The sequence below is a fragment of the Leptodactylus fuscus genome, chromosome 3 (genome assembly GCF_031893055.1).
Source record: "Leptodactylus fuscus isolate aLepFus1 chromosome 3, aLepFus1.hap2, whole genome shotgun sequence".
In the NCBI taxonomy this organism is placed as follows: Eukaryota; Metazoa; Chordata; class Amphibia; order Anura; family Leptodactylidae; genus Leptodactylus; species Leptodactylus fuscus.
Window position 1 is genome coordinate 224,941,969 of NC_134267.1, and position 23,291 is coordinate 224,965,259.

At 43.9% G+C, this 23,291-nt stretch overlaps 2 protein-coding genes across 4 annotated transcripts in view; one reads left to right on the forward strand and one right to left on the reverse strand.

Annotated features, from left to right (window-relative positions):
• RCAN2 (regulator of calcineurin 2) overlaps positions 1 to 23,291 on the forward strand; it is a 61,862-nt gene that overhangs the window by 37,039 nt on the left and 1,532 nt on the right. For all 3 annotated transcript variants that reach the window (XM_075269249.1, XM_075269248.1, XM_075269250.1), the window contains 2 exons: positions 12,702 to 12,875; positions 12,994 to 13,165. In XM_075269249.1, the coding sequence (XP_075125350.1) occupies positions 12,702 to 12,875; positions 12,994 to 13,165 (346 nt within the window). The remainder of the gene's footprint in view (positions 1 to 12,701; positions 12,876 to 12,993; positions 13,166 to 23,291) is intronic.
• The window catches only part of ENPP4 (ectonucleotide pyrophosphatase/phosphodiesterase 4), a 29,046-nt gene continuing 22,250 nt past the window's right edge, over positions 16,496 to 23,291 (reverse strand). The window contains exon 5 of the mRNA XM_075269244.1: positions 16,496 to 16,627. The gene's annotated coding sequence lies outside the window, so the exon portion shown is untranslated. The remainder of the gene's footprint in view (positions 16,628 to 23,291) is intronic.

Genomic DNA, 23,291 nt, shown 5'->3' on the forward strand with positions numbered 1-23,291 from the left:
CTGCACCCCCGTTTTGGAAATTCTCTGTCCTAGTTGTTTAGCCTTCAGAATTATGTCAAAGTCATTCAGATCTCTACGCTTGCCCATTTTTCCTGCTTCCTACACATCAACGTCAAGAACTGACTGTTCAATTGCAATCCCCTGACAGGCGCGGATGTCATAAGATCATGTGATTCATTGCACTTGTCACTTGTGTTAATGCTGTGTACATATTTATACGTTCGTTCTCACAAGCATGTACGTACACACATATGTGCGTCAGTGCCGGATTTAGACAGTGTCCCCCTGGGCAGAATTAAAAACTGGGGCCCCAAATGCTAACAATTTGCACCTATAATACCGTCACATTCTGTCAATTCAGTGCGGAGTGCGTTTTAATAGGAGATGACCTCACATGACCCCGCTATTAGCAGATATTATTAGGCTAACGAGGCACTTCACAATGGCTGAACTTCTAGAAAGTTTATATTGTTCTGACAATCGCGCATTTCCAAATTATATGCCACCTTCAAGTCTGCACGAATCCTCTCCGTGTACGTCGTCCTACACCGAAGGGGTTATCCTATGATCCTCCCTTATTATCTGTCCATAGAATAGGTCTCGAGCTGACCCATGCCGTGAAAGGATTTGGAATTTGGTGCTAGTTCTAAACACTGTTTAGTTATTGACATAGTAACCTAGTACATGAGGTTGGATGAAGTCCAACCTGTATCTTACAAGATCAATCCATTGGAAGGCAAAAAGCAAACAAAAAAAAAACCCATGAAGAGGATGTCCAGGAAAAAAAATCCTTCCCCACTTCAATCTGTATAAATCCCTGTACTTATTTAATGTCTTGTTACTAACATTCACCGTAAACCACACATAGGAATAGCTCTCTATTCAGACACTGGCTGAAGCAGCTCTCACTTCCCCTCTCGCAGCAGGGAAATCTAAGCACCACATAACAACTAAACTACAAAGGGCCTTGTGCTTCTTCCCCCATTATTGCCCTTGCCATGAACCTTGAAACTTTTCATCACCATCCTGGGTACTTTTTCTAAGGAGGGGAGTCATGCACTGGCGCCCTATTTTAGGACCCCACAGCATAGCTCCTATGATGGCACCCGTACAGGTTTCCTCTATGTATATCTTTGACCAGTGTCATATCTTCCTTTACCAGTTCAGCTCAAAGCCACACCTATAGCGGCATGTACAGTATTGGGCACAATGTTGCAGCATTTAGTCTTCCATTGCTTTGTCTCACCTGCCGCTGCTGCTGCGCCACCTCTTGCCATTGCTGCATTAGAAAAAAAAAAAATTCTCCCCTCTCCTTATGGAATAAGTAAGCAGACCCAGCTTCTACATGGGTGATATGTAAATGAGCTGTGGCGCATCGTCTCTACCGGCGTCTATAGTGAAGGAAAAATGAACTGAGCGGGATACGGTTCCTGAATACAAATTGCTAGATTAGGACACTTTACTGGGGTCACGTGCATCAAGGTTTTATATGGTTGCCATAGTGATGCAGGAATCACTAAATGCCCACGATAGATAGAAATATCCACATGATTATGGCTTCATTGATACAATTGACTGCAGATTAAAGCTTCAGCTACACATTATCTGCCAGGCATCTGCATATAGCCTCAGACACTCCGAGGGCTTCATGGCTAGCAAAGTAACAAGTAATCCAGGGGCCATGTAGAAAATGCTAGAATATAGGTGAAAGATAACATATAGTAACATTTCTGTGATTTAACGTATTCATTTTTGTATATATCAGCAGTATTATAGTAGTTATATTCTTGTACATAGGAGGCAGTATTATAGTAGTTATATTCTTGTACATAGGAGGCAGTATTATAGTAGTTATATTCTTGTACATAGGAGGTAGTATTATAGTAGTTATATTCTTGTACATAGGGGGCAGTATTATAGTAGCTATATTCTTGTACATAGAAGCAGTATTATAGTAGTTGTATTCTTGTATATAGGAGCAGTATTATAGTAGTTATATTCTTGTACATAGGGGGCAGTATTATAGTAGTTATATTCTTGTACATAGGAGGTAGTATTATAGTAGTTATATTCTTGTACATAGGAGCAGTATTATAGTAGTTATATTCTTGTACATAGGAGGTAGTATTATAGTAGTTATATTCTTGTACATAGGAGTAGTATTATAGTAGTTATATTCTTGTACATAGGAGCAGTATTATAGTAGTTATAGTCTTGTACATAGGAGTAGTATTATAGTAGTTATATTCTTGTACATAGGAGTAGTATTATAGTAGTTATATTCTTGTACATAGGAGTAGTATTATAGTAGATATATTCTTGTACATAGGAGGCAGTATTATAGTAGTTATATTCTTGTACATAGGAGGTAGTATTATAGTAGTTATATTCTTGTACATAGAAGCAGTATTATAGTAGTTGTATTCTTGTATATAGGAGCAGTATTATAGTAGTTATATTCTTGTACATAGGGGGCAGTATTATAGTAGTTATATTCTTGTACATAGGAGGTAGTATTATAGTAGTTATATTCTTGTACATAGGAGCAGTATTATAGTAGTTATATTCTTGTACATAGGAGGTAGTATTATAGTAGTTATATTCTTGTACATAGGAGTAGTATTATAGTAGTTATATTCTTGTACATAGCAGTAGTATTATAGTAGTTATATTCTTGTACATAGGAGCAGTATTATAGTAGTTATATTCTTGTACATAGGAGTAGTATTATACTAGTTATATTCTTGTACATAGGAGCAGTATTATAGTAGCTATATTCTTGTACATAGAAGCAGTATTATAGTAGTTGTATTCTTGTATATAGGAGCAGTATTATAGTAGTTATATTCTTGTACATAGGGGGCAGTATTATAGTAGTTATATTCTTGTACATAGGAGGTAGTATTATAGTAGTTATATTCTTGTACATAGGAGCAGTATTATAGTAGTTATATTCTTGTACATAGGAGGTAATTTTTATTAGTAAAAACAAAACAAAAATACATTACATTCCAGCAGAATTAATAACTAATAATAATAATAATAATAATAATAATATAACATAAATCAGACATGTCTGTCAGATAACAAAAATGAGAATCACTTTAACTTAAGAGTCCATTGCTGGCAGGATAAAGAGGGGGAAAAAAAAATAAATCCATAAATAAATGAACAGACTTATTTGCAGTGTTATCAGAGTATTCAGCAATCGATATATACATTTCTCCACAATTTTACATTATCAGACTTTTTTCTGACCTCCAGAGACTTTATCCACCTCAGTTCAGACATGATATATGTGACAGCGGTCATATGACGGAAGGGCTCTCTGTGTAGGGACACCTGGGTCCTTGTATGCCAGTGATAATATTTGATGACAGTAATAATAATATACAGGGTCTCCCGGTTAATGTCACCTATATTAGTTGGGATGCCATATACAATCTCGGGGTATTTGAGAGACTGTAATCGGGGAATTTTCAGCCTCCGGGAAATTCCCTGCCAGATCTTTCGCCCTCCCCCGCACTCTGATATAAAATGTGCCATGGTCTCCTCCTGCTGACAACCTAATGGACATGCCCGATCTGTCACACTGAGATGTTTTAAGTTGCCTCTTACAAACAGCTTCCCATGCAGAGATAGCCAGGCAATGTCAAAGAACTTTGCAGGGAGCCTTCGACCAGTGAGGAGCCTCAGACTATCCTGCAGGGTTATAGATGTGCAGTCCCTCAATGCTGGCTGGAGACAATAGAAGGTCTTACATACCCTGGTGTACAGATCTCTCCTGGTCTTACTCACCAGATAGGTCTTTTCAATACCCCATTTTTTCAGGCACCTTATGCCATAGTCCAGATACTGGGGGAGGTAGTCACGAGTCGATCGACCCCTCTTAAGGCTGCCGCCTCGCACCCAGGATTCTGCAAAAGGCAATATCCAGTCCCTGATACTATTTACCCACAGGGAGCTGTTATCTGAGTCCAGGCAACCAAAATTTACTTTTAGAAACATGGAGTCAAAAAACACCCTTGGATTTAACATATCCAGCCCACCCTCTCTCCTCTGTAGGTAGGTTATCCCTCTTTTTACTGGGTTCAACCTGTTCCCCCACAAAAGTTGGAAGAACAGGCTAAAGAGCCTAGTGGAGAAAGATTCTGGCAAAGGAAAGACAACAGAGACGTACAAGAAGACAGGGACCAGGTAAGTCTTCAACATTTTAACCCTTTCTCTATAGGTCAGCCTCCAGTTCTTCCATCGCTGAACCTTTGCATTTCCGGATTCCAACTTTTCTTCCCAATTTAGTCTGCAATTATCATCCCTCCCGAATTTCACCCCAAGGATCTTAATATAGGAGGAGGCCTGGGCAAACTGCGGCAGATCAAATGTAGGACCAGTATGACCCGTCCAGAGAGCTTGACTCTTCTCAAGGTTGACAAGAGACCCGGAGGCCCCTGAGTAACTTCTGATGGCTGCAGACAACATCTCCACCTCACGAGGCTCAGATATCACCACAGTCACATCATCCGCGTAGGCAACAACTCTCAGGGGCAAGCAGTGGGGGACCGGCGCCCCCTGAAAATCACACTCCTGCAGTGACCTAAGAAACGGGTCTATGGCAAACACATACAGTAATGGACTCAGTGGGCAACCTTGTCTCACCCCTGCCTCAACCCTGAAAGCATCACCCTGCCAACCATTAATCAGAGGAAAGCTCTCCGCCTCACGGTACAAAGTTCTCAGCCAATCCACAAATTGTCCCGGAATACCGTACTTTGTCAAAGTCGCCCATAGATACTCATGGTCTACTCTGTCAAAGGCCTTAGCCTGGTCAAGACTCACAACATATCTCCCACACCTCAGAGCTTTACATCTCTCAAACATCTCCCTTATCGAGATAACTGCTCCAGAGATGTTCCGCCCTTTAACTGTGCCAAACTGTGAGCCTGCCAACAGTGCCGGGGACAAACAAACTAATCTAGAGAACAGAATTTTTGCAAGAATCTTCCTATCGACATTCAAGAGGGCAATCGGCCTCCAGTTCTTGATGTCACTAGGCTCTTTACCTTTAGACAGCAGGATCAGGGAGGACACTCTCATGGATGGAGGCATCAGGTGGTTTTCTAGACTAGTTTTGTATACATCCACGAGAATTGGTGCCAAGAGGTCTCGGAATTTCTTATAGAACTCAGCTGTAATCCCATCTGGACCTGGTGCCTTCTTCAGATGTAACTTATCTATGGCCTCTTTCACCTCCTCCACTGTTAACTCTGCTGTCAAAGGAGAAAAGTCCAAATCATTAGTATCAGGACCTGGAGTTGCCTCCAAGAATTGAGCCACCTTCTCTCTATCCAAAACCTTCTTCTGAAACAAGTCAGCATAGTAAGTTCTCACCACCCCCAGGATACCCTCCCGAGACTCCTGTAAAACACCCTGGGAGTCAGTGAGACCTGTGACCGATTTATTTGCCACCCGCTCCCTGCAATTCTCAAAAGGATCCGGAGCCCCTAAGGACCCATAATCCCGTTCAAGAACCAGGGATGTATACCTGCGGTACTGATACTGACTGATCTCAGATTTCAGCCGGTCAATCTTCTGTTGGTTATCCCCGCCCGCCGAATAGAGTGACTCTAATTCTTTCCGCAGCCTGAGATACTGGCTATACTTACTCTTCCCCTTCTTAACTGACAGTCTCCTTAAGAGGGATCTGATCTCCTCCTTGACATCCTCCCACCAGTCTGCCATGTTATCATAAAACACCACTCTCTCAAGCTGGTTCTGAAATAGAGAGTGGACACAACTCCGGACACAGTCATCGTCCAAGAGGCTGGAATTGAGCTTCCATAGGCCTCTCCCAATATCAGGGCGTTTTGTGGAGCCCAAGCAAAAATACAAAGCCAGATGATCAGAATAAGGGACTGTCTTTTCACTTTTCTCACTAACATGCTCAGCGGGACTGACCAGAGCTAAGTCTATCCGACTGCATCTACCAGCGCAGGAGTAAGTGAATTTGGGTTTCCTACCACCCTCAGTAAACACATCAGACAGACCAGCCTGTGAAATAATTCTGCTTAAGACCTTGCAGTCCCTGGTGAGAGGCCGACCAGTAGGTCTGTCACTGGATGACATGGTGGCATTGAAGTCCCCTGCCATGACTACCGGAACAGATGTAAACAAGTACTGCTTGACTTCATCAAACAGACGTGCCCTTTCCATCACCGACTGCGGTGGACCATAGATATTAATGAGTCGGAGCCTTCTGCCTCGGATGGTAACTTCTAAAACCAGGCACCTCCCCATCAGAACCTCAGTTAGTCTGTGTATGGTGACATCAGGGGTGTTAAACAGTATAGAAACCCCGGCATAAGGTTCCACAGCCAGAGACCAGAAGGACGGGCCAGATTTCCATTCTCTCTCTGCTTCTCGTATTAGTCCTAAAGTATTTAAACGGGTTTCTTGTAAGAAATAGACATCGGCATCAAGATATCTCAGATGTTCATACACTGCGTGTCTTGTCCTCCTTGCTCGGATGCTATTCACATTACTAGAGATAACTTTAAGATAGAAACCTGCCATCAGAACAACCAGGAATATGAGAAACAGAGAGATGGGCCCCATTGTCATAGGTCAGAGTCAGAGGTGTCCTGGTGACCAGCTGTTTCCATGTCTGATTCGGACTGCCCCTCATCTCGGTGGGGTCTCCTCTTAGTGGGGGGATCGCCCTCTGGCTCCTCCTCATACTCCGCCATCATTCGTGAGAGTTCTCTGTCTAGTTCTGCTTCTCCGTCTGACTCTGATAGGACACTAAATCTATTCCCCGTTGCAGTGACCTCGCCTGCACTACTTACTCTCATCTTTGTAGGCTTTTCTACTGTGGTCCACTCACCCTCAGGCTTACGGCTGGCTTTATCCTTCTTCCTCCTTTTATTTTTGTTGGATGATCGGGCAGGAGAAGAGACGACCACTGAGGGTTGTACAACCTGCTCGACAACCTCCATGGTCGTCTCAATGGGACCTGACTCGGCCTGGTCTTGGGTGGTATCACCTGTATGTGGTTGAGGCTCCGCCTCCGTGACTACTGACCCTGACAATAGCGCCTCCTCCTCCTCCTGTATGTCATCAGCCGCTGCCAGCAAGTCCTCATCAGGGCTATCCTTACAGATGTTATGCCAGGCATCAGGACAATCTCTGTGGGGGTGACCGATCCTACCGCACAGGTTACACCTAATGCTTTGGCATGTGGCACTCACGTGGCCCATTTCATTACAGAGGCTACACTTTACCATGGAGCATACACTGGCCACATGGCCGGCCTTCCCACACTTGAAGCACCGGCGAGGCTGACCCGCATAGAAGCAGATCCCTTTTTCTCGGCCTATAAAGAACGAATTGGGCAGATGTTGGGTTATGTTGTTCTGCTGACGTAACTTCACCAGGACCCTCCACCCACCGGTCCAGACCCCGTCTTCATCCCTGTTCTTACTAAGATCGGACATGAGGTCACAATGCCTCCTGAGCCAGATGACTATGTCCTGAGGGGGAACGGCTTCATTCCAAAATACAATTGTGACAGAGGCTGTATCTGGCCTAGAGATGGGGATGAAACTGAACTTATCCCAACCTTCCGTATCTCTCAACCTGGTGAGATTGGCCCAGAACCGGTCCAGATCAGACATCAGCTTAAAACTAACATCGTATCCCTGGCGGTCAGGAAGGTTTATGACGGCCAGGATATCAGTCGGCACAAAGCCCATCTGGGTACATAGGAGCTCTCGGACCACAAACCTCCTATCCGGCAGATCCTCCTTGGCACCTCCGTGCCTAAACCTGACTACATTCCTCCTCCTGAAAGCCTGGCCTGTATAATTGGAGTTTGATGCAAAAGATGGAGCACCGCGGCTCCAGGCATTCCCTGAGGAGGTACGGCCGGATCCGCCATCTTGGCGTGTTTGTGGGCGCTGTGTGGGCTGCTGAGCACCTGTACCATGTGGTTCTGCTACTGTGCGAGTATCCAGAGGGGGAAAGTCCTGCACACTGGACTGTCCTGTGTCCGCCCCACCATCAACCTCTATGTCTGCAATATCACCAGACTCCAGAGACTGGACTGCAGAGGGGTCTGACGCCATAGATCGTGAAGGATCCCCCCCAGAAACACCTTCCCCTGCTGGGCCGTTATCACATACAGGAATATCCATAATATCAGGCACATTAGTCAGACAATCAGCGGCAGCAGAGTCCTGCACAGCAGAGTCCATATTAGTATTATAGTCAGCGGCAGCAGAGTCCTGCATAGCAGAGTCCATATTACCACTACAGTCAGCGGCAGCAGAGTCCTGCACAACAGAGTCCACAACCTGTAACCCCAAATATGTTACTCCCCCAGTACCTTCAGGTAAGAGTCCATAGTCCTGCTGCAATGACTTGTCTCCTGGGACTTGTGGTGTCTGCACAGCTGCTACTTCATTACCATTAGGCAGGGGTCCATGACCTGGTTGCAAAGTGCTGGTTGCTGGGACTTGTGGTGCCTTGCTGAGAACTGCTGCAGGTTTTTGCTGTTGCTGAACACTGGTCGCTTTCCCGTACAAATTCCCTTCCTTAAAAGGGAAACTTGCTGGCTGCAGAACTGGTTTTACATGGGACTGCTGGCTGCCACCTTGAGAGGGTTCAGACCCAGCTTTGGCACAAGGTGATGGTGACTTCTGGTATTCCTGGAACCGCTGCTGGTTTCTGTATGATTCTCCCACCGGTCCCATTTGCTCCAGTACAGTCTCGGTCTCCCGTACGTTCTCGGCGAGCTCTTTCGCCAGTGCGCTCAGCTTCCTGTCCAGTAACACCAGTTTCTCAGGGCATGCAGACTTTTTTAGATTATAGGCACATTCAATCTGTCTCTGCAGATATATTTTACTGGCCTTCAATGTCTCCAGTCGCTTGACCAGTGCTGGTATCTCATCTGCCAGGCGCAGTTCTGGTGCTCGCTCAGTAGCTGTGACAGTCTGTGCATTGTTGGAAAGCTTTGCAGGTTGGTTACCCCCAGTATGGCTTCTGGTTGGTGTAGCCTGTGATTTCTGACATGCTACGGCTGTTGTCACTGCCATGGGCCCACAATGTCCAGACTGGGGACTATGTCCCAGTTTATTTCCAGTGACTGTACTGCTGGTACCTTGAAGCTTCCCCGCTGGTCTCCCTTTGATCTCCTCCACTGCCTTCACTACATTTTTGTAGTTACCGCTTCCAGATCTTGTCCGCTCAGACCGTACCAATACAGACTGCTGCATGTTCTCCTGCATGGTCTGCTTCTCCAGGGATGTTCTCCTCTGTCTGCAGGAGGGTGGGGTGGACTGGACACCTGCAACCTGCAATGGAGTCTGCACAGGCTGCAAAGTTTGCTCCTTACATTCAACCATTTTGCTTGGTTGTTGCACCGTACTACTGCTTGCTTCCGTTACTTCTTCCTTTACAACTTTCTTCCCATCTTGGCTTGCTGCACTAGGACTGCTGACACACTGGACACGATTCCCATTACTGGGGACTTTAGGATTTCCATCCATTTTTTTAGTTGTCTGGGAATTGCTTCCCAGAGAAGGCCTTGGAGCCTGGGCCTTGGCAGGGGAACTTCCCCACCCAGGGTGGCCCCGCCCTGGGCTATCTCCAGACATCAGGAGCCTCAGGAGAGCTACAAAAACACGTCCTCACAGCTAGGAGGTAGTATTATAGTAGTTATATTCTTGTACATAGGAGTAGTATCATAGTAGATATATTCTTGTACATAGGAGGCAGTATTATAGTAGTTATATTCTTGTACATAGGAGGTAGTATTATAGTAGTTATATTCTTGTACATAGCAGTAGTATTATAGTAGTTATATTCTTGTACATAGGAGCAGTATTATAGTAGTTATATTCTTGTACATAGGAGCAGTATTATAGTAGTTATATTCTTGTACATAGCAGTAGTATTATAGTAGTTATATTCTTGTACATAGGAGCAGTATTATAGTAGTTATATTCTTGTACATAGGGGGCAGTATTATAGTAGTTATATTCTTGTACATAGGAGGTAGTATTATAGTAGTTATATTCTTGTACATAGGAGCAGTATTATAGTAGTTATATTCTTGTACATAGGAGGTAGTATTATAGTAGTTATATTCTTGTACATAGGAGTAGTATTATAGTAGTTATATTCTTGTACATAGCAGTAGTATTATAGTAGTTATATTCTTGTACATAGGAGCAGTATTATAGTAGTTATATTCTTGTACATAGGAGTAGTATTATACTAGTTATATTCTTGTACATAGGAGCAGTATTATAGTAGTTATATTCTTGTACATAGGAGTAGTATTATAGTAGTTATATTCTTGTACATAGGAGCAGTATTATAGTAGTTATATTCTTGTACATAGGAGTAGTATTATAGTAGTTATATTCTTGTACATAGGAGGTAATATTATAGTAGTTATATTCTTGTACATAGGGGGCAGTATTATAGTAGTTATATTCTTGTACATAGGAGTAGTATTATAGTAGTTATATTCTTGTACATAGGAGTAGTATTATAGTAGTTATATTCTTGTACATAGGAGCAGTATTATAGTAGTTATATTCTTGTATATAGGAGTAGTATTATAGTAGTTATATTCTTGTACATAGGAGGTAGTATTATAGTAGTTATATTCTTGTACATAGGAGTAGTATTATAGTAGTTATATCCTTGTACATAGGAGGTAGTATTATAGTAGTATATTCTTGTACATAGGAGCAGTATTATAGTAGTTATATTCTTGTACATAGGAGCAGTATTATAGTAGTTATATTCTTGTACATAGGAGCAGTATTATAGTAGTTATATTCTTGTACATAGGAGGCAGTATTATAGTAGTTATATTCTTGTACATAGGAGCAGTATTATAGTAGTTATATTCTTGTACATAGGAGCAGTATTATAGTAGTTATATTCTTGTACATAGGAGGCAGTATTATAGTAGTTATATTCTTGTACATAGGAGTAGTATTATAGTAGTTATATTCTTGTACATAGGAGTAGTATTATAGTAGTTATATTCTTGTACATAGGAGTAGTATTATAGTAGTTATATTCTTGTACATAGGAGTAGTATTATAGTAGTTATATTCTTGTACATAGGAGCAGTATTATAGTAGTTATATTCTTGTACATAGGAGTAGTATTATAGTAGTTATATTCTTGTACATAGGGGCAGTATTATAGTAGTTATATTCTTGTACATAGGAGGCAGTATTATAGTAGTTATATTCTTGTGTATAGGAGGCAGTATTATAGTAGTTATATTCTTGTGTATAGGAGGCAGGTATGTAATAGTGCTAATATAGAAAAAATATTCTACTTGGTTTGTCAGTACAACAGCTGAATGACTGGTTATATGTTTTCTGCCATGTTTACTTATAATTGATGTTTTTATGAGTTGTGACCTATACTGCACTTTAAGAGCTTCTATTCCTGGTCGATTAGACAAGGATCAGTGTACAAGCCAAGTCATTAGATACTATGGTAACTATGGGTATATTTGGATAGAAATAATATTTAATTGAATATCGTACAATGAGCCCAACTACACTTTTCTTCGTCACGTGTCCCCCAAAAATTTAATGTGCCCCCCCCCTGTACCAAGCATAGGACCTGCAGTGTACATGTGCAGAACTTAAGGTCAGACTTACCTAGAGTGAAGGCGATTGTTTGCTTCCTCAGGGATCTGTAAATATCAGATGCAGGTGCTGGGAGATGGTATTTAGTGGTACTACGCTGATAAGTGCCAACACAACAACTTGACATTTTCATTCTCAATGAGAACCTAAAATTTTACCTCTACCCTAAATGTTCCAAGCCTTCAGCTGAACATCTCGTAGACGTAGCACAGCTGAGACATAACGCTTTCACCTAGGTTATCTTCAGCATTTGTTTATTTCAAGGTGTCATTGTGCCATTTAGTCAAGTGCTGCTCCAGTATAGCTTGTCTTATCAAGACTAGAAATCCAGATAGGAATGTTTTTCAAAAACATTATGGCAGTATAAGATACAGAAAATCTTGGCCTAAGTGTTGCCCTTTATTCGCCATTCACTTGTAGTCATGACATGTTTTCCAATTCCAGATGATGATGTCCAGTAGTTTGGTGGCTTAAACTGTTCTTGTTGTTAAGAACAGTTAGTGGTACAGAAAGTCCCTGGTGTCCGGTGGTTTTGTGGCTAAGGCAGTCCCTGGTGTCCAGTGGTTTTGTGGCTAAGGCAGTCCCTGGTGTCCGGTGGTTTTGTGGCTAAGGCAGTCCCTGGTGTCCGGTGGTTTTGTGGCTAAGGCAGTCCCTGGTGTCCAGTGGTTTTGTGGCTAAGGCAGTCCCTGATGTCCAGTGGTTTTGTGGCTAAGGCAGTCCCTGGTGTCCGGTGGTTTTGTGGCTAAGGCAGTCCCTGGTGTCCAGTGGTTTTGTGGACAGATGTTAGCTATGCAACGTAGGGACAAGATAGAGGTTAGCTATCTAGCACTGGGACTGGATACAGTCCCTATATTGGATAACGTAGGGACTGAATAGAGGTTTGTTTTCCAATATAGGTACTGGATAGAGGTTAGCATCTAGCATGGTACACTAAGTTGCCCCCCAAATCCACCCTATGCTGGCTCAGATATTTAGGATCTTGTGTACTTTGAGTCAGATTTTTCTTATTCATTTTTCCTCTAGGAGAAATTCGAGGGTCTTTTCCGAGCATACGACGACTGTGTCACCTTACAACTCTTCAAGAGCTTCCGACGAGTCCGAATAAACTTCACTAACCCCAAGGCAGCGGCACGGGCAAGGATAGAGCTACACGAGACACAGTTCAGAGGGAAGAAATTAAAACTTTATTTTGCACAGGTCAGTAAGTTGTATTACAGCAAGTCTGTAAATTTGTATGGAAATTTTTCAACTTTCTTTTTAAAGTGTTCATCCCTACCTGCACGTCTCATATAGATGTCTGTAATGTCACACACAGGTCCAAACAACAGAGACAGATGGAGACAAACTCCACCTGGCACCCCCACAGCCTGCTAAACAATTCCTCATCTCTCCTCCCGTGTCGCCGCCAGTTGGTTGGAAGCCAATAGATGATGCTACACCGGTCATCAATTACGACCTCCTTTATGCAGTTGCTAAGCTAGGCCCAGGTAAGCCATTCAATTTTTACTTCTGTAATGGTAGCCTGCCGAGTTCAAGGTGTCTGCTTTGTCCGATGGGCGAAAGAGGTTTCTCTGTTGGAGCCAAAACATGAGCTCCCATCTATACAAGGGTGTATGCTTATTCTCATGACTAGTCATATGTCATGACAGGAGGACTTCCTACTCTTTATGTAAACCCTAAGACCAGAAATGGAGTCAGGGCTCCTAGATGCATTGGATTCTGAGAAACACACTCGCCGCTTATTCACCGAGCCACATACTGTTTGGATCCTGGGGACAATATACTGTGCAGGGTCATTAAGAAGAGCATTATAGTATATGGCAGGTATTATACTGTGTGGATGAACTCTCCTAAGCAATATGGACCAGCCCCCCGAGATATGGCTCCACCCACGGTAGGGCACCTACATGAACCTCTCTCCATCCACGGTAGGGCACCTACATGAACCTACCTACAGGGCTCAGTGGTTAGTTTGGGATGGATATATGTCAGAGGTCATCTACATATACCATGTTCTTTGATGTTACAGCAATTTCTCCTCGAAATCACTCTGGAAATTGGGGCATTGGTTTTTTACAAAACTCCCTCACAACCTAGTTGGTATGAAGGATTCAAATAGGCAATGCTCCCCTGAAGATGTTTCTCTTAAGATGCCTCGATGGCAAGTTTGAGGCATCTAGCCATGGCCCCTAAATGTGTTCCAACTTTGACTTCACCTGCCTTTTCATATATATCCCCCTCTTCTGTCTAATAATATGGTTAAGTCTAGCCACCAGTTCCTTCATTGTAGGTGGCCAAGCTTGTAGCCAGTATTGAGCTATACGTTTTTTTGGCTTATCGACGCCCCATCAGCCATATCATTCCCCTCTCCAAAATGTAACAGGCAGTACTTGGGATCTTGTGCTATACAATTCTCATATACCTGTCACACTAGAGCAAGGACCTAACGACAGAAGGTTCCCGAAGGAACACAGGACCACATCACGTGCAGGTGAGCTCTGTCCGTACGACATCTGGGACACCTAGAATCGTATCGCGGCCCAATTTTTTTTTAATAAATACAAAATTTGTAATGTTCTAGAAATCTGGGAAACGAAAAGGTCCAATACGGAGCGCTTGTGCTTGGAAATTGCTGGAGAAGCCAACTCAAGCCATGTTTCCAGATCCTGGGTGGACTTCTCCTTTTAATCTTTCTCTGTAGTCTTGGATCTAGCACTTGGCTGCATTAGAGGGGTCTCTGAGATTTTTGTTTTACATGACGCACTCCGTGAGTCAGCAGACTGTCACTGTACCAGGCACCCCATGGAGAAGCCAATTGCATATTGTAAGGTCTCATCTTCAGGTCTGCCAGAAGTTTGCGACTGAAGTCGGCTCGGCTCCAGGCACAATATCACTGTCTTTTTATAGCAGGTTTAACCCTCTAAGGTCCTTCATTCAGAAATGATCTGGCTTCCAATGACTTTACTGTGGGAAGGGGGTTCCTTAAGGCCTCCTAGATAAGATTATTCTGAGGGCCATCCTCCTTCTATAAAGGACATGTACATGTCCTGTATATTGTAATCCTTTTTGGAAACTGATATCATCACTAAGATCTAATAGGTTATTTGTCATCAGCCCATAGGAAATTGACCCTAGGGGCAAATCATAGCTCCAAAATCACCTCTAAATGGGCTTGTCTTCTGAAAACCCAAAGGAGCCCATTACTGTCCCTTAACCTGAGCCTACCATAGCTAAGCTGCTATTCTGGTTGGCCAGTGCCATTTCATAGGGTGTCCGGTCTACGGCGGTTTATGGCAGATTGGAATGTAAACCCTTAAATTTCTTCCATCCCATGCTTTTGTCTATTTTTGTCATCTCTATTAGTCTCGCTGACTTGCCAAAATTCACTAAAAAGCCATAAACTTCAATGTTCCTGGAGAAAATTCCAATAGTGACCCATGTCCCATTCCCATTATTTTAGATAATACCTTCCCTGGTTTTCGGAGTAACATTGATATTCTTACGAAAATGGCGTGTGTCAAGGGGAAATGTATAGAAGCCAGAAAGGGAAGCGTTAGTTGTTGAAGTTAAAAGCTGGAAAAAATGGGCAGTCATAAGGATACGAGCAACTGTGACAAGCGCCCAAATGTGATTGCTAAATGACGAAGTCAGAGTAGCTCCAAAATGGCAGGATTGGTGTCTTAAGTACTCAGTTATTTGTACAAACAAAGAAAGGACATATTTGAGAACTGGAAACAGGGTCATGGCCCCCCAAGGATTGGTGATGAGTGTGGGAAGTGAAGGTCCATGCAGACCGCAGACAATCTCTAAAAGTACCTACAATTGTGAGGTGAGCATCAGAAGTGGATCAGGGAGCAAAAGAAGCTGGTGGCCTGGTCTGAGAAGGAGGTGGCCTGGTCTGAGAAGAAGGTGGCTTGGTCTGAGAAGAAGGTGACCTGGTCTGAGATGGAAGTGGCCTGGTCTGAGAAGTAGGTGGCCTGGTCTGAGAAGGAGGTGACCTGGTCTGAGAAGGAGGTGGCCTGGTCTGAGAAGGAGGTGGCCTGGTCTGAGAAGGAGGTGGCCTGGTCTGAGAAGGAGGTGGCCTGGTCTGAGAAGGAGGTGGCCTGGTCTGAGAAGAAGGTGGCCTGGTCTGAGAAGAAGGTGGCCTGGTCTGAGAAGAAGGTGGCCTGGTCTGAGAAGGAGGTGGCCTGGTCTGAGAAGAAGGTGGCCTGGTCTGAGAAGGAGGTGGCCTGGTCTGAGAAGGAGGTGGCCTGGTCTGAGAAGGAGGTGGCCTGGTCTGAGAAGGAGGTGGCCTGGTCTGAGAAGGAGGTGGCCTGGTCTGAGAAGGAGGTGGCCTGGTCTGAGAAGGAGGTGGCCTGGTCTGAGAAGGAGGTGGCCTGGTCTGAGAAGAAGGTGGCCTGGTCTGAGAAGGAGGTGGCCTGGTCTGAGAAGGAGGTGGCCTGGTCTGAGAAGGAGGTGGCCTGGTCTGAGAAGGAGGTGGCCTGGTCTGAGAAGAGGTGGCCTGGTCTGGGAAACCATGTTTTCTTCTGCATCACACACAGTATATAGTTGGTTGTGTATGTGTCACATACCTGGCAGAAGCAATGTGACGCTTCAGGCAACGTAATATTCATAGACCTGGTCTTTCATGTTTAGGTATATACCCTCTGCCTAAATATTGTACAGACCAAGTACTCCCCTTCTTAGCGATGGTGCCGCCTGATGGCAGTGGCCTCTTTCAGCATGAACGAGTTCTCCAGATCTCAATCTGATCGATCATCTTTGGTAAAACAAGTCCAAGCCATTTAGGCTGCACCTTGCAATTTACAGGACATAAAGGATCTTCTACTAAGGGTATGTTCACGGCGTAATGGACATAGATGTGTCTGTGGCGACCGATTTCGTCTGTCCTATTTGCTTCCTTTTCCATCAGAAGAAGCTTCCACCATGTTTTTAATGTCGACGGACACCTGAAAAAAAGGAAAACATGAGAGCAATGGACATTAAACAATGGTAGTGTGGATTCGCCCTAACCTCTTCGCGCCAGATACTGCAGGTCTCCTTCTTGTATTGACCATATCATTATTGGTCAGCACGGTCTTGGCAGCACGAGGCCTACACAATATCAGGCAGATGGTTTTAATGTTCTGGCTAATGTATTTTTGATGTAACTCATCATCGTGTACAAATGAGAGCGGCGAGTCTGGGAAGAAGGAGTGCGCCGCGCCAACATTATCACTTATCACAGTCACAGAGCAGAAATCTTGTCAGGCGATGGGACCTCCGAGGTCTGAGTGACTTTTACCGCAATAAACTCAGCAGGCGGCTCTGTGTCACCGTAATCTCTCTCCATTACCTTCTAGAACATTTCCGTCTGCAGATATAGTAAATCTGAACTGTGTCGTATATAATACTCATTCAGTTATTACAGATTGGAGTATATAGATGTATCTTATCAGATGTCCTTTATGGATGTCATCCTATCAACATGACAATATCTAAGCACGTAATGATGTAGCAGGGCTGAGCATGTCCTGTGCAGCAGAGTGGAGGGTTTCTTTCCGCACAACCTGTCGCAATCCAGATTTCTATCCAATACATTACCATTGACGTATTGTATTGCTCAAAAGTAAATGACGTATTACATAAAGATCATAGAACAGACCCCGGAATTACATAAAGATCATAGAACAGACCCCGGAATTACATACAGATCGTAGAACAGACCCCAAAATTACATACAGATCATAGATCAGACCCCGGAATTACATACAGATCATAGATCAGACCCCGGAATTACATACAGATCATAGAACAGACCCCGGAATTACATACAGATCATAGAACAGACCCCGGAATTACATACAGATCATAGATCAGACCCCGGAATTACATACAGATCATAGAACAGACCCCGGAATTACATACAGATCATAGATCAGACCCCAGAATTACATACAGATCATAGATCAGACCCCAGAATTACATACAGATCATAGATCAGACCCCAGAATTACATACAGATCATAGATCAGACCCCAGAATTACATACAGATCATAGATCAGACCCCAGAATTACATACAGATCATAGATCAGACCCCGGAATTACATACAGATCATAGAACAGACCCCGGAATTACATACAGATCATAGAACAGACCCCGGAATTACATACAGATCATAGATCAGACCCCGGAATTACATACAGATCATAGAACAGACCCCGGAATTACATACAGATCATAGATCAGACCCCAGAATTACATACAGATCATAGATCAGACCCCAGAATTACATACAGATCATAGATCAGACCCCAGAATTACATACAGATCATAGATCAGACCCCAGAATTACATACAGATCATAGATCAGACCCCAGAATTACATACAGATCATAGATCAGACCCCGAATTACATACAGATCATAGAACAGACCCCGGAATTACATACAGATCATAGAACAGACCCCCGAATTACATACAGATCATAGAACAGACCCCAGAATTACATACAGATCATAGATCAGACCCCAGAATTACATACAGATCATAGATCAGACCCCAGAATTACATACAGATCATAGATCAGACCCCAGAATTACATACAGATCATAGATCAGACCCCAGAATTACATACAGATCATAGATCAGACCCCAGAATTACATACAGATCATAGATCAGACCCCAGAATTACATACAGATCATAGATCAGACCCCGAATTACATACAGATCATAGAACAGACCCCGGAATTACATACAGATCATAGATCAGACCCCCGAATTACATACAGATCATAGAACAGACCCCGGAATTACATACAGATCATAGATCAGACCCCCGAATTACATACAGATCATAGAACAGACCCCAGAATTACATACAGATCATAGATCAGACCCCAGAATTACATACAGATCATAGATCAGACCCCGAATTACATACAGATCATAGAACAGACCCCGGAATTACATACAGATCATAGATCAGACCCCCGAATTACATATAGATCATAGAACAGACCCCGGAATTACATACAGATCATAGATCAGACCCCCGAATTACATACAGATCATAGAACAGACCCCGGAATTACATACAGATCATAGATCAGCCCCGGAATTTCATACAGATCATAGATCAGCCCCGGAATTTCATACAGATCATAGTTCAGACCCCGCAATTACATACAGATCATAGAACAGACCCCGGAATTACATACAGATCTTAGATCAGACCCCAGAATTACATACAGATCATTCACCAGACCGGACCCTGAAATTACATAGAGGTCAAAGACCACAGACCAAGCCCTGAACTTAAATACAGAACACAGGCCAGCCCCCAAACTCATATACAAAGCATAGACTAAATCCCCAAATTGTATAACAGAGCCCAGATCAGATCCCCTAAACAAATGGAGGATAAATTCTCTCGACTCTTTTAATCGCTAATCTCTTGGAAATATACAACAGATTCCAAAACCATGAAAAAATACAGGACCCCCTCTCCCGTTCCTTCTTTTTCAAATATCTTAGACGTATCATAGATACCCCACATCCATTTATATACCCCAGAACCCAAACTACCCTTTTAAAAACTGCAGACCAATACGTCAGGTACTCGCCTCTCCCCATCCCTATGCTTTCCTTCACCTGAGGGCCCCGCTACAGACCATTGCTTGCAGAGGAGGGGGTGCAGGAACGGGGAGGTGAGTATGTGAGGCAACCAAGAGATCACTCATTTCTTAAAGGAATCTTACAGTTATTCTGAAGAAGTTGACAAGCGTATTATACACAGGACACAGGTTCTAGAGGCCAGTGGTATACACAGAATATGTATGTGACTTAGTGGTATATAGCTACAACTTATCAATGTATTATACAGGACCCTCAATAGGTCTTGTGGAGACTGGGGAACCCTTTATAGCCCCAATCTAGGAAAAGCCACTGTTCTCTTATTTACTGATGTAGCAGAGCTGAGTTTGTCTGCAACACATTGCAATGCCATGATGTGTTCTCTATGGTTTTTCATAGGACTGCAACTTCTATTTCAGTGAAGCCAGCACGCAAACCTTACATAGAGCAGACCGCCTTAGCTCTGCTACATCTGTACAGGAGAGCAAGGAGCAGGAGGCAGTAGATAAAAACTGTTCAGATACTAAACAAGTGTTTGGGGAGAAAATGTGACATTTCGGTAGATTTTATCAGCCAGCTAGCGGGACTTGCTGTGCTCAGGGACGATCCTCTTTGTCTCTACATAGCCATTAAGTTGCTCGCTGCATCCATCAGAGAGCCATTGGCTGGTGGGGCTTTGCCGGCGGAGTTGACGTCAGCTTGTGGCTGAAAAATGAGCTGGAGCTTGGAGGGCAGCGGAGCACAGAGGAATCAAATAATTTCCTCTAACAGCAGAGCCCGGAGCTGACTGCTCCATAATCTGCTTCAATCACTACAGTATGTTCTCCATTCAGCCTCCCCCCCACCACCTTCCATTGCCTTTGTCTTCTTTTATTTCTTGAGAGACTGCAAAGTGTATAAGGCCCCGTGCGACAGACTGAGATAACTGGGTGAAAAGTGCATCATTCCAGATGATCTGTAGTGACACCCGCCGCTGCCATGACGCAGTCCCGCTGCTCCCCTGAGGATGCATGGCATGCAGCGTAATCCGCCCTGTCAGTCAGAGCAGGGGAATTATTTTTGGAAACCTCAATTAATCCCTAGTATTGGTGTGACTCATATCAAGGTCCTTTCAGGATCAGCAGAAAGTGGTGAACATTCCTAATGTCATGAGCTGTGACTTTCACTCCCGGGGCTGCACAGTGATATCAGGGCGCAGTCCTTGATCTCATGGGTTCAGGATGTTGCAGGCAGGAAAAACTGAATGATGATGGGTGTCCGTCCCGTGCGGAGTACTGCAAGGGCAACTTTTTTGGTCCAGCGATGTCGAGGACAAAATAACACACTCGGAATCCGTTGTTAGTTGTCAATAGGTGAACATTTTTGGATACAGCGATGCAGATGTGAGCACGTGCTTAATAGGTTTGTAATCCTTCTGCTGTTCATTCACTGATTCCCTGTCAAGCTTGTGCTAATGCAATGTACAGCCGGTGTGGGTCAGTCTGTGTCACCTAACTGGTGTGATTTTGGGCTACTCCTGAAGCCGATGTCTAAGTGGTCCCCTGTTTTTCACCTTATAATTCCAATACAGGGATCTGGACTTCACTGCATGTTGGTCACCAGGTTCCTACCTCTTGGAATAGTCCTGGTGTTATCGACCGCTGACCCCGGGAAGTCTAGAGACAATGGTGCGTGGCACTAAGGGATCAGGCAAGACTGTGATTGAGGTACAGGCCCAGGTTGGGGCCAGCAGAGTTTTTGTGTAACAGTAACCCAGGTAGATAGAGGTCAGGGCAGGTGGTGCAAAATCAGTACAGTATTCCAAGCAGAGGTCAAGACAGGCTGCACAGAATCTTTACAATAGTACAAGCTGATCAAGGCAGGCACCACGGGATCAGAGTCAAAGAACAGGCTGAGATCAAACATGGGTAAACATAAAGGCATAGGAACAGGTGTACCTTTTTCAAGAACTCGCAAACTAGGAACCTATATTGCTCAGGCACCTGTGCCTTGTAGAACCAGGGTTGGCTTCAGATTGGCTGGGGACAATTTAGTCTCTGATCCTTTAAGATCCAAGCAACGTACATTCCCTATGCATGCATACACCACTAGAAGTAGAAGAGCATGAGCACGACGGGCAAGTGTGGCATGCCGTAGAATTCAATGTGATAGGTCCATCTGCTTCCAAAAACTTGCAGCTAATCCCTATTGTGGAGTGTGCGTAGATAGGAATCTTTGTGTGTATGCCAGTTCTTCTTAGACTTTGAGGCCCCCCTTAGTTCCCAGGATTCAGAAGGACAATTCTGCTAACTAATTGCTTCTTCTGGACAGATATTCTCTTGTAGATACTTGTAACTATGGCACTTACTGAGGAGTCTTTAGCTGGTACTGGAGCACTGTGGCTGCCAATATGGGGCGTTGTGGTCAGCACCGTAGTTGGCAAGTTGTAGGAGTTAATATGAACGACTCCTTCTTTTGGCATAGGATGTGACCACAAGTAAGACCAAGCATCAAAAAAATCGTGAAGCTTTAAAAAATCTGAAACCCTGGTCTCGCATGATGTCAGTATGGAGCCCTAGAGTTGTTGTTCTTGGGTATAGACTTTTTTTCCAGGTGCAGAAGACTTTGCAAATAGCATAATAAGCTACTTCCTGCCATTGGTCCCGCCCCCGCTTAGTCTGTACTCTCCCACGAGGTTCCTCTCTAGGCATCAGGAACAGCAGTCTCTTCCAATTACGGGGCACGTGTTAAGTAACCCAGGACAGGTGCCTGTATACAAACCCCACTACACTAACTCTTCCCTTCTACTTTAGGGGATAGTCAAGGTGCCACCCAGCACCCACGTCACTACATGATGGCAGGAGAGTACGGCATGTTGGAGCAGACCAGGCCCCACACTTTTTTGGATTATTCCGACCATTGCTTTGGGCTTTATTGTAATATTTTGTATCTTGGTGTTCTTTACTTTTTGTACCAGCACCCTGCAATTTCTCAGAAAACAGTTTTAGAGAGTGAAAGGCTGAATGCATTGTTCCCGATTTTTCTTTTGTGTGACTTGTCCTCACCACACAGTGTTCCTGACAACGCGTTAATCTTCTGCATCTCGTCACAATGGAGACGCTCTGCTTTCAGTCCTACGTGCTTGAGTGACTTAGTGGGTGATTCAGGGCCGGCTTGTGGGACACAATCCTCTAATTATTTCCATGCCGTAATGCCGACCCGCACGTCTCCTATACTGGGTATATAATGCTGGCATCCTGCCAGCCGCAGCATTAAAGGTTGTTCCTCTAATTATTTGACGTCCTGTGTTAATGAGACATTTACTAGATATTGTCGTATTCTCACGCAGAGGTGTATCGGGTCACAATACCATCAGTTCCTTAAAGGGGCTGCTTTCGACTAGAAACCGCGCCACATCTATCTATGGGCAGTGCCTGGTCTTGGAGTTAGTCTCCATTGAAAGGATAGAGCTGAATTGCAGTACCAGGTGCATCCCATAGACATGGGTGGCGCTGTTTGTGGGAGAAAGTAGACATGTTTTCTAGCTACAGTTTCTATGATATTGCAAGTTATTGATTTAACAAATGGTTGTGAATGATCTATTTTTGAGAACGCTGGGTGACCACTGATATATAGGTCATTATAAATCCAATAAGAGTTGCCAGCTTTTCTAGATCCTCGAATGCCAAACCTTCCCAAATATGGCAGTAGTCATGGGATTATTGCATAGCTACGGTTAATTTATCCGTCCCTATACTTACTTGAAATCTCAAAGGCTTAGATAGGAGGAGCTGTTTGTTGGGGTCCTCAAACCGTACCTCTTTTATTGGGGTGCCACACAAAAAAGTGCAAATAGATGTCCCCAACCGTCAAAGCCAGATTGTCTTAAAGGGCCAGGATGCATCTTGTCCCATTTTCCTCCTTGGCTATCTGACCCTGGTATATAACACGGAGTCGTCCATCTACTTGAGAAGAACAGGGGGGTCGGGGGTTGCAAGGGAAGTGGGAACCTATA